The following is a 17953-nucleotide window of genomic DNA, read 5'->3' on the forward strand; positions in this document are numbered from 1 at the left end:
AGCTGACAGTGGAAGACAGTGCAGTTCATTACAGAACTGCATAAAATTGACACAAAGTGCTGGAAGACAGGCAAGTACAACAAAAAAATTGAGTGTGTTGTTATGAAGAAGCAAAGCATTATAAATGGAGTGAGGGACTACCTTTAGAAAGTGGACTCGTGGCTTTTTGAGATTTGTTACAAGGGGAAATATTAATAGATTAAAGGACTTGGCCAAATTTTTACAAATTTTTGTTACAAAATCCTTTCCAAAAGGTTGAGAATGGCAATGATGAGTAATAAAAACAATTATGTAGAGAAACAAAAATCCTGGAAGTTATGTTGTCTTGCATGTGCTAATAGCAGTGTTTCCTCTGTCCAGCTCTCTACAACTACGATGCGAGGGGACCAGATGAACTTTCCTTACAAATAGGTGACACTGTGCACATATTGGAAACATATGAAGGTAAGCTGGCAAAAGTTGCATTTAAAAACATTGTTTTTGCAATTGCATTACTTTTCTGTTTGTGACTTTATCTTCTTGTGTTATCAGGTGATGAATTACTTTCTTGCTAAAGGACAAAACGCATTATTTCTGATGAACACATAATTAACTAATGCTAGATGTAAATGGAGACTTACGTGGTCGATACCCGGTGAATAACCATTTTCTTTTCTATGGAAGGTGGATGTTTGCACAGCTTTATTTGTATGGATCAATTGTAGCATCTGCCCTACGTTAGATAAATGATAGATGCTTTTTGGATACCCTTGGGTAATGCAAAAGAACCTGCTGCTAAAAAGTTTAATCTGAATTTGAAAGTCACCTGGGTCCTAAATTATTTATGTCTCTCGTATAAGATGGGTACATGTGTTACAGTGCCATGGACTCATTTCAGGCTTTTCAGATGCTTTGCTTGTTTTGATATGAAGCTGTAGAAACATTACATGTACCAAAATCTTTCCTCCTTGATCCATGTAAAAGGGAATTTGAATGCTGAGTTTGATTATCAACAGAATGTGAAAATTGTCATAACACTTTTCAGCTCTTGCTTGATCCAGTACTGAGCCAAGCAAAATACAGCTCTTTCATTATATCCTTGACTTGAAGTTTTATGGCGTGCTGCAGTTTGGAAAGGTATAAGTAGCATACAACTAAACTGTGTTTTTTCAAAATATTGTAACACTTTTTGTCTTGTGGAAATGTGATTTTACTTTAATATATTGATTTAATTTGTTTGTTTTTCTAGGCATTGATCTTTTGTACATTGGTGTGATAAATTTCTTTTAGATATTGGCTTAACAGGATTTTTAAATTGTTATATTTACTAAAACAAACAATGCTATTTCAACAAAAGTAAGAAGCTCTACTCATCACTGTGCAAATGAATTTTCTCATTGTTCCTAGGCTGGCATTTTCTTAGAGTTCAGCTTGCCGCTGCAATGCCAAGTTTGACTCTAAGCAAAGTAATCTTTCTGCTGTCTTGACATTATATGCTTTAATAAAAATCTAATAATACAAAAATTTTAAATGCAAATTGAATGATTTAAATATTGTGCAGCTTTGTACTTTTATATATAAATAGATTTATTTAATGAATGTGGGAGAAACTCTGAATCCTGCATAGGGTATGTGAAACCATATCAAATGATGACTGCTGCCAACTAAGTGGGACAGTGGAGATGATTCACTTTTCCCCTAGACTTGGATAATAAAGGCCTTCATACTCTCATGGTTGTTAGGCTTCAAGCACATGGGATGAGTTAACGTTAAAAGAAATGCAAATAAGTTAATGTTCTTCCAAACGTTTTATACAATGATTACTCATTACATACCTGCTGTGATGGGAAATTAGATGCCATAATTCTTATCTCTTTTGTTCACAGAGCTGCCATTATTAGGTAATTATTTGAGCTTTTTGATCTCCAAGTTCCTCTATACAAAATTCGTGTAGGTTGTGCCCCAGGAGGTTTTGTACCATCTGTGCTAACGTCCAGGTGCGCGCCTGGGAACTTCCCTGCCATCGGTCCTGTCTGTGTCAGGGTTGAGTTGGGCTGCAGTGGCGTGGGCCAATCTGAAGAAAAGCCCCCTAATGGTATGAGCATGGGACAGAAAAGTTGTTTGAAGAGTCAGTGATGCCTTTTTGCTGAGGATTTGTGATTCTGCTTCTCAAAGGTCTACCCCTTTTCCCTGTATTTAAGACTGTGGGAAAAAATTGGCTTGATATCTGGTATTGATATCATTGATAATGATATTGATATAATTGATACCTGCTGTATTATGCATTCTGCTCTTGGCATCCTACTGTAGAATTACAGTTTTGAAATAGTTTTCTGCAATAAATCTTAAGTTAGGAGTAGTTTTGAAGACTTCTGTATGTCCATGGGCTTCGAAGTGGTAGATTGGAATTGTTTGGGTTTTTTTTTCCTTCTGAATCTGCTTTGTTGTCAAGAAAAGCTTATGGTAAATCTTTGCTCAGTTGGTCTTCTCTCTGCAGACAAAAGAGGCTGAGAAGTTGGGAGGGCTGGGTCTCATATGCGTAGTCTAGAAGACCTCTTTTAAGGACAGTCAGGTTTCTATAGGATATCATGTTGCTACCATGTACTGGAATGGATTGCTAAGATGGACTTTGCTTGTGTGTTTAAAGTATTATTTATTTTTTTACCTATATGTAGAACTTATTTTGCAGTTTGATTTTATTACTGAAACATTTTAATCTTTTAAATTTTAATCAAAGCAAACTTTTTTCCCCTGAAATGCAGGAAGAAGTTTATACAAATAATTCAATGTGCAGATCCTGTAAAGTTGGAGGCTTTTTGCAAACAGCCTATATTTTTATAGGAGTTATCAGATTGGAAATGAATGTGCATATTTCACTGTGAAATCTCAATGTTTGAAAGCTACTTTCTAGAATAATTGATCTTGAAAGTCAAATTAGTGTTTTTTCTTTCAGGTAGAATTGCAGACAATTTTATTTTTCAGTTAGAAAACTTCCTCTCACTCCTCCTAATGTGAGCCTTACAGGAAAAGCCAAACAGCAAAGCCATTGGACTTCATAAATATTCTTCATCTTGCAAGGATTGTATTTCATAGCAGATATCCCAAAAGAAGTATTTGCCACGTTCTGAATTAGTACTTGCCTGATCTTTACTTTCTTAATTCTGTTTCTTTACATTATTTGGTGGAATGGGCAAACGGAACATATGATCAATAGATGTGGTTTATTAAGGTGAATAGCTATTAAATATAATGGTAAGTAAGCCTCAAAACCAAGCTTGTGTGTTTGAACAGTAGTTCATTTCTAGTGCCCCTGTGGGAAGGGAGTTGGGGTTCCCGAATAAGTATTTTCAAGTAAGTTACCCCTGATACTGTGGGAATGTTTAGTTGTTGGTTGCAGCTTTTTTCTTTTTTTAAATGCAGCAAATACCTTATCTGGGTAACTGTGTAGCAAATAGGTGCATCATTCAAGAGAAGCAACAGCGATTTTTTCCCTTTGAGTGGCTTTTTCAGCTTTAACAGACACACAAATATTTCATTGGTCTCTTTTCTTAGTTGGGCGTTTACGTGGATGCACATTTTTGGCCGTTATATCCCATAGTATTTGTTAAGGGAGAGGCTAGAAACCCTGTTAACATATCAGTAAGCCACTTAAAAGCCCAGGTCACTTTAGAAAAATATTTATGGCATCAGCCTGTTTTCCTCTCGCTGGCATTTGATCTGAAACCGAATTGGCCATGAATAGAGCGAGAAGGATCTGGAGCTCTGTGCCGTGTGCTCCAGGGAAGCGTTTGACATCAGGTATTTGCCCTCTCTGCCCTCAGGCTTTGGGTTTTTAATTCTTTTTTTTTTTTCATGATCTCCAAAACTGCTGAGGCTACAAAATCAAGTTAGGCGGGGTGGCAACATAGGTTGATAGGTGCATTAGAATACCTTCTTAATATCATTACAAGCACATGCGCTCGCGCAACCCTCTACCCCTTGCTTTTTTTTAGTGTGGAGGACTATATCTCGCTCACCTAAAACAGCGGCTGTACTATACTTGTTTTTCCCTTGTCCAATGTCTGACAACAAACCTTATTTATTATGCGTTGAAAAAAATCACAGTTTTGTGATCTTAATTACTTGAATTCATGTTTGTGAGGGACTTGGTCACTTTTGTAGTGCCTGTGTGTGGAGAAGAACTACCCTCATGTTACAGGTGGAGAACTAAGAAACTGAATAGTCTTTATGTTTTGGGTATGACTGTCTCTGTTTTAGAGATGACTTCATGTATTTAAATTACATTGCCCTTATAGGTGCGTGTTCATGGCAAGGCTCAGTGCCTCCAGTTGAATTAACTCTCTTTGAGTTCCCCATTGCGTAGCTACAGGCTTGATACCCGGCAAGAAGAACATTGAGGTGGTGGCTGCCAGTGAAGAGCCTGGTTGGACTTGCTTGGCCACATTAGGACCTCTGGGATGAGCGGGAGTGTAACCAGTTCTCCAAGGCAGATTTTGGCTGCTTTCTTGCCTGCAATCTCTTGTAGCTCTTACTGCTGGCTGCAAAGCTCCAGAAAACAGAGGTTCAGCGGTGAGGAGCTGTCTTTGCTACGTCACTTTTTAATCTGCAGGTGCAATGCAGTGTCCTGAGACAGACAGCACAGAAGATGGGATGGGAGAAGCAAGATGGCAGAAATAGTATGGTTGTATGTTCTTTAGTTTGTACAGTGTATTTGATCAGAGTTATGGTGCTTATCAGTTTAGACTCCAGAACTTCAAAACTAGGGGAATTTAGTTCTTGAATAGGATTGAAATCTCTGCATGTCTGTGCACAGATTTCAGCCAGTGGAGTAAGCATTTTCTAGCAGAAATGCTTTGCCCTCTTTGCACCTGAACCAGAAACTATGCATGGTCGTTTCAGCAACAGTTTTTGCTGATATTTGCTGAAAGCAGTGGAAACGCGAGCTGTGAGACCGTTGCAGCCTCTGTGGGGGTTGTAGGCACCAGATTAAAGAAGATGGCACTAACTATCCCCAAGGATAGGCTTCTGATGCAGTGTGAAGATGATGAATCATTTTACCCTTTGCTACTGGAGAGCAGACTGAAAAATCCTGTGTGCTTGAGACTTTAATTTGTATTTCTAGTCCCAGAGTCTAGATAACTAATTTATCAGCATGTGTTGTCTTCCTTGAACTTTCTTCCTGCCCTAGTTGTTAACAGGAGTGGGAGTGTAGGTTTTTTTCCCATGCCTGCTTTGTGATGCCCCATCCTCACCCATGTTGATCTCTGGAGAGGGATGCTTTGCTGTACAAAAACCCCGTTTGCAGGGCTAGAGGGGGTGGTATTGCACCCAGACTCAGTCTTCCAAAAGCTGCTGCGAGAGCAGGGCAGCTCTGGTCACCCAGGGGGTTCCCTGGGGTGCTGAGCAGGAAGGAGCGAGTGAGCCATGGCACAGACAAAGTGAAATACAAAATAGCCTCAGTGTAAGCGTACAAGCAAGCTAGCACTGAACTGGGGCAGTATGCAGAGATCTCATCGGCTTTTTCTGGCACGGTATCTTCCATGAGGCAAAACGACTGTAGTTTGTAGGGTTTTGTTTTTGCTTTGGTTATCCAGTTGCACTGTAGTGGAATGGCTGGAGAAACACTAAAAGCTGTAATGGTGATTGCTTGCAGATGTGTAATGAACTGGGGGCACAGTAAACAAGACATTACTTCCCAGTTTTCCAGGCATGGCCACCTGCCTGGGAGTATGGCACAGGCTGAATAATCGTGTGGCATCGGGGCTGCTGCGGCGTGGGTGTTTGCTACCTTGTGCTGAATTAGGGCTGTGGGGCTCCTTCCTTTTATATTTTGATGTGTGAATCGTAAATACCAAAGTATTCTTGTTTTCTGAGATGACAAATGGCTGATCTACATTTGGAAACTTGCATTTGTGGAACTTAAATAGGTTTTAAAATCAATCTAGTCAACCAGTACATCTTGGTGAAGTTAATGCTCTTAAGTTGGTTTTGTTTATGTTGGTAAATTACTAATTGAAATGAAATGAATGACAGTTAAACGTGTCGTGTAAAATGCCATCTCTGTCATGTAGTCTTCTCCATCAGTTTGTTCATCGTCACTCTGATTTTTATAGCTTCCAAGAAGACTTGTTTTAGCCAGAATGTTAATCCTGTAGGGAATTTAAATTCAGGTGGGGTGTGCGTGTGCATGTTGGCAGGGGTGAAGCGTGATCGGAAACCATGTTAAGGTGCTGTTGAGCTGAGAAGAAACAGCTGCTAGGTGACATTAATGAACTTTTTAATGCTTTTTCCCTTTTTCCCTCCTAGGTTGGTACAGAGGTTATACACTACGAAAAAAATCCAAGAAGGTAAGCGTTGCCAGAGCAGAGTGCTCATTTTTCTCTTGGACAGAGATGTATTATGGCATTGGGTGTGTTGTTATAAAGGAGATCTCGTGCACATACTACGTTACTGCATGGCAGCAATTCACCATGTGTCCACTGCTCTCTAAACTACTGGTGTGTAGTCTCAACCTGTAGTAAATGTGAATTTTTCAAGTTAACTGAAACTTATTTTAGCAAGGCCTAAAAGCTGAGTTGCAATTTAATTTTTGCAATTGTATGTGCAGGGTATATGTATGTGCAGTGACTATAGATGGATTGATGTGCATCAGCTTGTTTTCTGTGGTAACTGGTGTACCAGAGTCTTTGCCTCAGTAAAACGTTCAGAACTTTATGTTCTAGTTGATCTGTTTAGAGGCTGACACTTTGCTTCGCTGTCTGTTAAATAACGTATTACTTGTAAAACGCAATTGCATCTTGGAAAGTGAGACGGAGATCTACATTGTGATTTTCAGTCGTTCTCTGTGAGAGGGGGAGTAATTTTCTGCAGTGTAATTTTTCCTAGTTGTTAGGCTTTCAGTGTGCATAAGAGCTGCTGTTTATAGCAGCCTTTCTGAAATAAAAAGAAAGGAAAAGCACAAATACAGCTTATAATATTGGGCTTTTTTTTTTTTTAGCTTTTTACTTTATAGCAGTAATTAACCAGAATTAAATGACTTCTGGTTTTACTTCTTTTTTCACTTAACGTAAAACACTTAAAATGTAGTGTTTGCCTACAGAGGTGCATTTTGAGTTGCATCTGCATGTCTAAAAGTACAGAGCTGGGTGGTGTGGTTCGTCCCACCCATTTCCTAACCAGGCCATTCTATGGTTTTTCTATTCTATTTTGACATTTTCTTTTTTTGGAAATACACTAAATTTCTTATGAACCATATTTCACGGACATGCCTTGTACTAGCCTAAGAAGCAATTATGCATTCTTCTTGGCTTAAATTAATTCCATGTGTTGCTGCATTTGTCTGACTGCCGCTAAATTTAGTGCTTTTTTCCTTTACCGGGACAAAAAGACTCCCCCTCGCCCCAGTTTCTGTAGCTTTCTAAGAATTTCTTTTTTTGTGTTCCCAGATAATAAGAAAGCTGAACTACTGCCTCAAAGGGTGAGGTGGAGGAACTTATTTCCTCAGCTTGACTTGAATTATTTTTTAATATGAGCTTACACTATTTTGAAACTATTATTGTATTTCTGGAATCCTGAGATTAATTTAGAACACTTTTTTCAGAAAAGCAGTACTGGCCTTTTGCAGTACTGTCTGTTGAAGAGGTTTTTGGCTTGTAGTGCTAATGATAGGTTGGCGGTAGAAGACGCTACGTTATATATAGTCTACGTACTGTTGGTTGCAATGCAGGATGCGTGCATTCTGCATGTGCACGTGCCCGTTTATGTCACAGCAAGGCAGCCCGGTATACTGCCCGTTCTCATGCAGTGTTTATTTTAACGTGAAGCCTGCAAACACTGGAGAAAACATTTAAGAACAGAAGCAACATCTTAGAGCAGGGTAAGAAAACTTGGTTAGACGTGAGGAGAAGCAAGCAGTGGACCTGGATCACAGGCAAAATGTCATTTTGGAGTAGATCTATGTAAAATCATCTGTCTCTCACACTTTGAAAAGGAAATCTGTCTTAATTTGCAGCTGTATGTAATCATTCAGGGATGTGGAGAATCATGTACCTTGAACTGGGGGAGGAAACACCCCTTTGCAGGGTGTTTGGGGACAGGGTGTCTGTGCTCTTTTCTTCAATATTGTGAAAATAGGCTTAAAAATATTGAGTCTGTGTTTGCTAAGGTTACAATAACACCTTCTTGAAAGGATATGCAATACAAAATTTAAATGTACATTAAAAAAAGACAAAACACCACAAAACAACTACTGTGATGCTTAAGAGGATGTGTCCTGGCATATTTTTAGGTAATAGATAACAATATGTTAGTGCAACTGGTTATTTAAAACATTTTCTTCCTCTCCCTCCCTCTCAAAGGGCATATTTCCTGCCTCCTATATACATCTTAAGGAAGCAATAGTTGAAGGCAAAGGGTAAGTTTGATTTGAAAATAATGAAAATCCATTTTCTTATTTGTATCGCTATAATTTCGGTGTATTATCATGTAACTTACACTTGTTTCCAGTTAGTTAAGGAGCTGATGACGAAAATGTGTGTGTTTCTTTTTAAAAATATTTTATAGTGGTGGCTCACCTCAAGTTCGAAGGTGCTGTCATTAGCAGCGCTTCTGGCTAGTACTGTCCTTAGCTGCATGGTCATATAGTTGAGCTAAAGCATAACCTTCTCTGTATTAATGTAAATGTTTCAGAAGAATTAATAATTTACCATTTTTCTGTATAGCATTTATTACTCCCTTGACTAATAATTACCTAGATTAACTTCCTCCACTCCCTGCCCCCTGCTTTAGTTCTAATTTCAGTTTTCCCAACTTCTTTTATCTCCCAGCCCTTGAGTCTTACAGCTTCTGCCTGGTGTATTAAGAGGCCTTTGATATTAGAGACCTTTCTGTTATGCAGATGACATTTAAGTAACTTCTTAATCCCCTCTTCAGTAAATGTTGTAGACTGGACTCCTCGCTGAAAGCCATTATCCAGGCATCGTTTTCTGCTTTACCGAGAAGTTCTGTTGAATTGTTCGTTTTGTGATTCCCCTGCTCCCTTGCCTGATGTGTGCAACAGTAGATAGTTTGGGCTGGTTTTTGTTATTTAATAGCTGTTAAAATTCAGATCTTTATATATCAAATCGGCATTGCTGGACATGCGTGTAAAAGTTCCTAACATTGATACAAAAGTTTAGTTAAAAAGAATGGGGAAAAAACCCAACTAAATCCCAGAAAAAAGTGTGAAGTGAAATTAATAAATAATTAGCCAGGTATGAGATGGAGTGAAACAGGATTAAAATATTTTATTCCTTTGTGCCCGATTTATTTTTATTCACTGTTAAATATGTAAATGATAAAACTACTAATCATGAGATTGCTGCATAATGACATCTTTCTTGCTGATTACTGCCTTTAAGTACCCTACTTCTGAAATATTAAAAAATCTAGCTGTTGTTTCTTACTTTCATGGCACATAATTTTAAAACAAGTCATACAGAAACTTAATGGTAATGGCTTGCATGCTTAGTTTTTCTTTGCAAGACCAATATTTTGAGAAACAATTACACATTAGTATCATGGCATTGTAGGTTGTGCGTATCTGCCTTTCATCTTTGTTGCTTCTTCTAAAATTAGTATTTCAATAATTAAATGGTATGATGAGGTATGTATTGATATCGTTATCTTGCGAGTATAGAAATAAGGAGAAGGAAAAAAAAAGCATGAGCTCAGTAGAATAGTCTCAGCCCACCGAAGTACCCTTTATCTCATGGGACGTACTCGTGTACGCTGCTTCTTCTGTATGTGATGGTACATTCTTTGTTAACTTATACATTTGCAGTATGTGATGTTATTTTCAATCCTGTCATTATTGAATTGGTTTTGGAAAGAAACAGTTCCTTCCTAGAAGTGATTCTGCTCTCCTACCCAAAACTACTACTTAATACAAACTTTTTTTCCTCTTCCTCTTAAGACAACATGAAACAGTTATACCCAACGAGCTCCCCTTGATTCAGGAGGTTACTACTACGCTGCGGGAATGGTCTATAATATGGCGGCAATTATATGTTGTAAGTATCAACTTAGGAAAATGTTTACAATACTATACAGTTTATGAAAGGAGTGATGCTATGAAGGTACAGTGAGAAGTATGAAGGAACTATTAATGAAATTCCACTTCTGTTACTGTTTCTACAGGCTGCTTTTAATGCTGAAAAGCTATTTAGTATCTCCTGTGTTAAGGCACAAATCTGAGTAGTGTTTCTTTTGAGTGTTTTCTCAAATACTGTGTATTTCTTGTGCAGAATCAGGTTTTTACAGAGTGTTACCTTGATCTAGCAACAAATTGTTGAGCTATTATGACTCCTTTTTCATGGGACACTATTACACAGAAAACATTGGATTTTTAAGATATATATTAGATTTTTCCAACTCTGTAGACAATTGTGTTAAAGAAAGGAAGAAAATGGTTTTGAGGGCAGTTCTTAAGGCTGTTGATCTGTGTTACAAAAAAATTGAATATTTGATGTCGAATTTTTGGGAGTAAACTTAAACCTTTGAAAAATCATCAGTGTACGCCTTTTACCTCTCGGTATTCTTGTACTTGAAGTTGATTGTTCCCAGTTTATCCGGATCTTAAGTTACATGCCTGATTATTTTAATATGCTCAAGGTCCAAGCACATAAGAATATATTCTTAGAAATTTATAGTAATAAGCATTTGCATTGATAATCTCTCAGGGATAATTGAAATATACAATAGCTGTGAAACTACACGTATTAAAGTATTCCTAAGTAAGGTCTAAATAGCGTTCAAATGTACACTTAAAAATGCAGTTCGAATGTAAAGCAATAGTGTGCTGTAGGATGTGAGATACCGTAGCTCAGACCTCTCATGCTCTCGTCATGTAAGGTCACTGTAACAAGATAATGGGAACATGAAAGTCATATATTTAAAGTAGGGTTTAATGCACAGTCTCTGTTTCTTATAAATTTGTTTGAAATATTCTATCATAAAAGCGCAAGCTGTGTAATGAAGACACTAACTGGAATTGAAGATGTTTGTGTTGACTAATGTGGTTTTTAATTACACCCATGAAAATCAATATTAAAAATACAGTATGCTGGAAGTGATGTGGTGTTGTAGTAGATGAGATGAAAGATAATATGTTATATGAAGAGAAACAGATTACATATTAAAGAGAGAGCTTTAACGTGTTGTGATACTAGAGAGGTCATGTGTTGAGGAGCAAGGAAGAAGTAGACAGGCAGAAGCAAACTAGGAGGAGCAGAATCTGAAGAAGGCACTGAGAACAGCTTTGCCCTTGGTTCCACTGCTATGTGCTGCTGAGGACAGTGAGGGTTACATTTTGACCCTGATGTCTTTTTTGGGGGATTATCCCGAGTATGAAATCTGATACTGTTTAATGTTGGAGAAATACCACTTGCAGAACCACACAAGACTTGGTTATGGTGCACATATTATAAGAAAGAAGGAATAGCAAGAGACATCGTTAGAAGTTTTCTTACCAAGACTTGTGTGTGCTTGTTGTAGCAGTAACTTTTAGGAAATTATAAAATTCTCCTAATGTGGAATCACTTGTTCTAACCGTTAATGTTTAACATCTCATTTGTCGTGCATTTACTTCCATGAAGACACATGAACAGCTAAACAATACTGCAGTGCTTTGCTAATAACTTTAAATTCAAGAGCAGGCAAGATGTGATGCTACCAGTGGCTTCAATTTGGTGGCAGAAGGGGTTCCAGTGCCTGTTACAGCTTTAGTCGGAGTTAGGTAGATTACTTAATGAGGTTTTTTTTATAGTTTGTATCTCAAGGATATCTGCTAGATTAATTGCATGTGGTCAACTGCCAAAAAGAGCATTGATGCACTGGGATTTCCTTTTCAAGGGAAATACGGTTTACTGGAGGTAGCGGTTTCAAACTGGTCAATCTGCAGACTAGAGAGATATTCCATGTTGTCCACATCTTGCATATCAAAAGTCATTAAATGACTACATTTATGCCTTTATTCAGTTTGTAATTTGTGTTTGAATATTGAATAGGTATTGAGTCTTGATTTGCAGATAGCAGAGGATGTGGCATGTTCATGATTGCCTGCAGCATCGAAAATCATGAACCTCTTTCCCATTTGGGTTTGTCTGTATTTAGCTTCCAGCCATATGTGCCTGTTGTGTCTTTCTCTGCTGCATTAAAGAGCTTTTAATAATGGGTATTTTCTCTCTGTGAAGGTTCTCACACTATAATCAAGTCAGTGTTTTGATAATCTGAGCAGACTGAAGTCCTTAAGTTTCACAGTTAGATTTCCCCCCCCCCCGAGTCTTTGAGTCATTATATTCTTTTCCTGCACCTTGTGCAGTTTTTCATTGTCTTTTATATATAGTGGAGAATTTTATTTTAATTATTTAATAATTCCAGTTGTTTTCAGTCAAATAAGGCCTGGGTGTAGTCTGAATGAAAGATAGCTACATGTAGCCTGAGTAACTCATTGATGTAGGGTGTTTAGAAAGACGTATTCTTTTTAAGAGTGTATTGAACTAATGGCTTAAATTTTGAAGGTTATGAAGACAGTAAGAGAGACTGCTTCTGGGTAAGATCAAAGCATTCAGGGCCTCTGTGTTGTCTTTGTCTCAACGTTATCTTTCAGAATAAAAATAGAAAGGCTGTTGTTCTGCAACTTCAGTTTTGCATAGTATTGTTTGTTTGTGTTAAAATTGTTATGTATATGCACTGTCCATGGTTTAAACCAACATGTCAAATTCTGTTTTGTGGTTAAAGATTTGATCTTTTGTTTCTGAATATATGCGTGTATAGGCATGCATATAGAAAATGCTCTGGAAAAGAGATTTCTTCTATTGTAAGTCTGGAACTTTATCTTTCTGTGTCCTAGCTTAGCTGAATGTTGCCAGGGAAAGTTTGTGTATGCTGCTGGCACTATTTAATATCCATAGTTCCAGCCTTTATAAACAATTAAGGTATTTAACTTCCTACAAGGTTTAGTGCTTTCCTGGTTTTCCACTTTCCTTCAGATGTTACCTGTGGACTTGTAAGATACTGATGTGCTTGGCTTTGCACGCTGAGGAATTTTAAAGTGTTATTCTGAAGACTTAACTGGGGCGGGGGGAAGGGTTCTCTAATGTGTTGCAGATGGAGTATTGCAGAACTGTTAAAATGCACCATTTTTAGTCCTGTTCTACTCAGTATAGAGGGTCATTGAATAAAGTTACCCTGTGAACCAAGAAAAGACTATCTTTCCCTTGAATGCCTGTTCTGAATACAGAATGACCCGGGTTTTAAGGTAACATAAACGCAAGCATTTACACTTATTTAGATATCTAAAGCAGAGTGTAAGACTCTTTGTATTGAGTGTTCTGTGCTATAGAAAGTTAGGCTCCTATTTTGGAGCTAATTGTAGACTCTTACCCTTTTGCGTCCGTATTTTATAATTGCAATTTATCACATGTATTTCAAAGATGCTCAGTAGACTTCAAAACTAACTTCTACCCATCTTTTTCCTCCAAATAGCAAGATAACAGAGAAATGTTTCGCAGTGTACGGCACATGATATACGATCTTATTGAGTGGAGATCTCAAATACTGTCTGGGACCCTACCCCAAGATGAGCTCAAAGAACTGAAAAAGAAAGTGACTGCCAAAATTGATTATGGCAACAGGTTTGTGAACAGTATTTTCCAAGTGCTTATGCTTAAAAACAAATCAGCTTGTGTAATACACATTAGCTGTCAACAACTTCTTGCAAGATTCTTTTATTCCTGTATTTATGAAGATGTAATAGTTGTATATTAACAGTCCTGTTATAGAAAGACAAAGAATGAAGTTGATACAGCATCTTTGAAGTATAGTACAAATCATAGTATGTAAAGTGGAATTCATAAGTAACTCATTTGCTTGATGATATTATCAATTTGATACTGGTATGAAGTTGTAATTTTTAAGGTCAGTTGAAAAGGGCAAGTATTCCTCCATTCAAAATATAATTTAAACTCTACTTGCTTCTGCAGCATAAACAGTTGTTGCCTTCTCAACACCGCCAGCTGCGTGTGCCCCGAAGTCACTTAGCTGTAATGTGATGCTGAAGGATTTGGCTCAGAAGCATCATTTAGCTCATTGTTCCTCTACTTATATAATATCCAGCTTGTACCAGAAGATTAACAGACAGATTTAATAAAAGAAAGTATCTATTTAACAGAAGAGAATGGAAATTGTGAAGGAAATATTTATCAAAAAAAAAAAAAAGACAGCAGTATGGGTTGCATATGTTGGGTATGTTCGTAATTCAGACATACTAACTCTCCAAACAGTAGTCTGGATTTAAGCGAAAAATTTTTAAATGCAAGTTTTAGTTTACAAGTTGTCTATACAGTTATGACTTTCCATTTTGATTGAAAATGAGAAATCGTATCTTGCACTCAATCAGGAAATAATTTGAAGCACTGCTTTGAATACTGAGAGACAGCGTTGTAGTACTGCGCACCTGGGGACTGAAAAAGTTTTCAGCAAGCCAGTCTTTAAATCCCTTGTGATGTAAATATCTCATCAGATTTCAGCTATTTGTGTTTTATTCCTTAAGAACTGCCAAATTTGCAGTATTTCTGTTCATGCACTTTATCAGCAAAAGCTGTGATTTAAAAAAAAAAAAAAAATTAGAAAAATCATCAGTAACTGCATTCAGTCAGTAATTATCATTTATAGTCCAAGATATGGACTGTTGTACCTCAGTAGACAATTAACCAGATGTTGTTGATATTATTTGTTTGGCTACTGTATTTTACCATCTGGCTAAGGAGTTGGTTAAAGTTACTCTGAATAACGTCCAGATGCTCAGCTTTCAAATACAATGGAACATCTTGTGCTGTGCTTTATATTCATAATGTCCTGATGGACTAATTAAGTGATCAGAACATTCTCTGTGGAGTGCAGGAGGGAAGTGAATTTGAACTTCTGAGTAAATACTCACAACTGAGAGATACCATATGTTTCTAATGTAGTCATACATTCACTTTTGTCTAAAATAAGCACGAATGATGATTTCAATATCCAGACAGAATGAATTCATTATGCATTTTATAAATGTTTTCTGATCTAATCGTATCCTAACCTTTCCTGTTTTGCGAAATACTGATTTGTAAATAAGATTTTTCCGATAAATAAAGACAACAATTTCACTGCATGTTGTCAAAATAACTGAGGAGGTAAAAATGGTCTTATGAATTTGTAAGTTTAATGTTTTGGTTTTTTTTGAAATTGGGTCAGGTAATTCTGTTGTGAAAACATGTTTTTTGTTCAGTTGCAAAAATCTGTAACGGGGACACTTAGGAAAGTGCTTTTTTCCAAGCATCATTTGCAAGTTAAAGGATGAAACAAAGAAATTAAATCAAAGGAGTGTTTGCTTCTATTTATTTGACAGTTGGTGCAAACATTCTTGAAGTGTTAGTGTGTAGTAGGCTGGGTGATTAGTCTTTCTCTGAATTTTGAGTTACCTTTTCCTCTGGTCCAAGCAGGTGTCTCCTACAGAAGGACTCTGCTTTTGTTCATCCAGGGCTGATGGTTACGATAGAAGGGGCCAGTGGGTGTATCTCCTGTGGCTGCCTTCCAGGAAACAACAGGAAGGAGGAGCAAGACAGTTTTGGCTACTTTTCTGTTTGGTTGCAATGATGAAACCATTTTCTCACTAGAAAATTCATCTGGGAGCTTGGTGGTCCAGGGATGCTTAAGAGTTTCGTGATGACTAGGTCCAGTTACAGAGTAGAGCTTAGGAGGTATTTCTTAACAAGCTGCTACCTACACTCTGCAACTTGTTTGAGTGATGTTCATCCACCTTTGAATCCATGCAGTCCAATTAATTGGAGGGGTTTCTGTATTGACCCTGCTCAAGGCTTTGTTTCAAACCTCCAGATTTCCCTCTTGTAAGGGAGGGGCGAGGAGGATCCTCTAAGTACATGAAACACGTCTTCATCTTCCACGGCGCCTCTTCTTCTTTTCAAGTGACTGCAGGTCATGTCCAAAGGGGACTTACTCTCAGATAAACCACGAACCTCTGTGTGGCTTATCAGACACTGCAAGTTTGATTTAAGCTCATTGATCAAACATATTTCAAAACCAAAGTTACAGCAACTCCATCATGAGAGGTGGCTACAGAGTTAGAAGAAGATAGGGACCATATGTATTGAAGCAGAGGTGAGGAGGTCAGTCTTAGGGAAGATAGGTAGAGAAATGCAGATCAACCTAGACCTGATTTTTTTAATCCATGGTTCTGCTGCCAGCACTGTACTAACAGGGAAAAATGTGAAAGGTCTTTCCTAAGACTGGATTTGATTATGGCAGAAACCTTCCTCTCTGCAGAAGGTAATCATGAACTTTAACACCCTGCTGACAGAAATCTGGCTTCTGCTTTAAATAAAGGGAAACAACTTGTGCCCTCTTTTGTCTTGTAGGTTTTTTAGTAAAACAGGAATATGCCTGCTTTGGAAGAGAATGTGGAGTGGGACGAAATGAACTGACCAATTTGCATGTGGTGTGACTGTACTGGTTGTTTGTTCAAACTGTCAAATGAATTAGAGGAGGAGACAGAGTCTCTTGCAAATTTAGTTAAGAAATTACTTCCCTAGCTGTTCTGCTATTTCATTTACATCAGTTCTTTCTGTGCTGGGGGAAAAAATGACTTCCAGCCAGGGATGGTTATCTGCGGGGTTGGTGACATGTTAAATTGTTTTATCATGTATCAAATAATTTTTTTTCTATCATATGTCATGTGTGCAAGACTTTAATGTTAAACACTTGGCAGGTGTTTTTTGAGCATTTATTTGAGCACTGTTAATTCACAAGCATATTTTTTTGTTTGTTTAGAATTCTTGATTTAGATCTGGTTGTTAGAGATGAAGATGGCAATATTTTGGACCCAGAGCAGACCAGCACGATCAGCCTTTTCAGAGCACATGAAATAGCTTCCAAGCAAGTTGAAGAGAGGCTACAGGAGGAAAAAGTAAGATACACTATGCACTGTAGCTTTTCCTTTTGAAACTTAAGACTGTAAACTAACTAGGTGACTTATTTTTAGCATTGCTAATGAAGGATTTGTTGTGTTCATGAAGAGTTATCAGGCTTAAACATTTACGTCTTAGCCTGTTTAATTGTCTTTTCAATCTTTTAAAGGGCTTAGCAGAATTCATGGTTAAGACCTGTATCAATAAGTCGACTACATTTGTAGGTTAATATCAGAGACCAAGGTTTGTATGTTAGGTTGTCATGAGAGTTTATTTTTGAGAATCAAGTAGAATAACGTCCTTATTATGTTTGTATGATTTCTGTACACCAATCCTGAAAATCTGTTTGTTGAAATACAGGAGGCAGATTCAAAGACGTTCTCAGACTTGGATAGTCAGCTTCTTTGCAATTCAAATCCTTATTTTTAAAAGGAAGAACATTTCTGTTGGAAGGACTCCTGCCCGTGTCAGCAGCAGTTAGTGGAGCATGGTATTCCCGAGGAGTTGCTCATGAGTGCGTTAGTGCAACTTAAATGAGTTACTGCATCCTGTTGAGTTGTAATGGGCCATGCACACCCTTGCAGCCCTTACCAAACTACATGTGAAAATACACTAGTCTGAACGGGATTTAAACTATTAAATTTTTGCATCCAAAGTTGTTTCTTTGTCCCTGCCTCAGCCAGTTTCCTTTTTGTCCCATGTACATTCCTCCCCTCTGCCTGGATAAAGTAGTTTGTGGAAAGTTTATGGGAGCTGAAGTCTGAGGGATGGGTAACCAGTAGAAATGGCACTGTTTTCTCTTCTGTCTTTCTTGACACTCTGTACCTGTCAGAAAAACATCAGACAAAGCGAAGAACAAACACTCTTTTTTTTTGGTCAGGTATATTTGAGGCTCTATACCTTCCTCCATTTGTTTAGCTCTCTTTTTAAAAAGTAAAGACGTGTCTTCTCCCCCCCCCCCCCATAGGGTG

General features: G+C 37.7%; 1 protein-coding gene across 1 annotated transcript in view; it reads left to right on the forward strand.

Annotated features, from left to right (window-relative positions):
- Nucleotides 1–360: 360 nt before the first annotated feature.
- Nucleotides 361–17953, forward strand: part of LOC104081002 (dedicator of cytokinesis protein 1) — a gene marked incomplete at its 5' end in the record, with an annotated part of 84646 nt that continues 67053 nt past the window's right edge. The window contains 6 exons of the mRNA XM_009583585.1: nucleotides 361–444; nucleotides 6286–6326; nucleotides 8337–8392; nucleotides 9932–10028; nucleotides 13504–13652; nucleotides 16846–16981. Of these exons, the coding sequence (XP_009581880.1) occupies nucleotides 361–444; nucleotides 6286–6326; nucleotides 8337–8392; nucleotides 9932–10028; nucleotides 13504–13652; nucleotides 16846–16981 (563 nt within the window). The remainder of the gene's footprint in view (nucleotides 445–6285; nucleotides 6327–8336; nucleotides 8393–9931; nucleotides 10029–13503; nucleotides 13653–16845; nucleotides 16982–17953) is intronic.

This window comes from Fulmarus glacialis, unplaced genomic scaffold (assembly GCF_000690835.1).
Source record: "Fulmarus glacialis isolate BGI_N327 unplaced genomic scaffold, ASM69083v1 scaffold4368, whole genome shotgun sequence".
NCBI lineage: Eukaryota > Metazoa > Chordata > Aves > Procellariiformes > Procellariidae > Fulmarus > Fulmarus glacialis.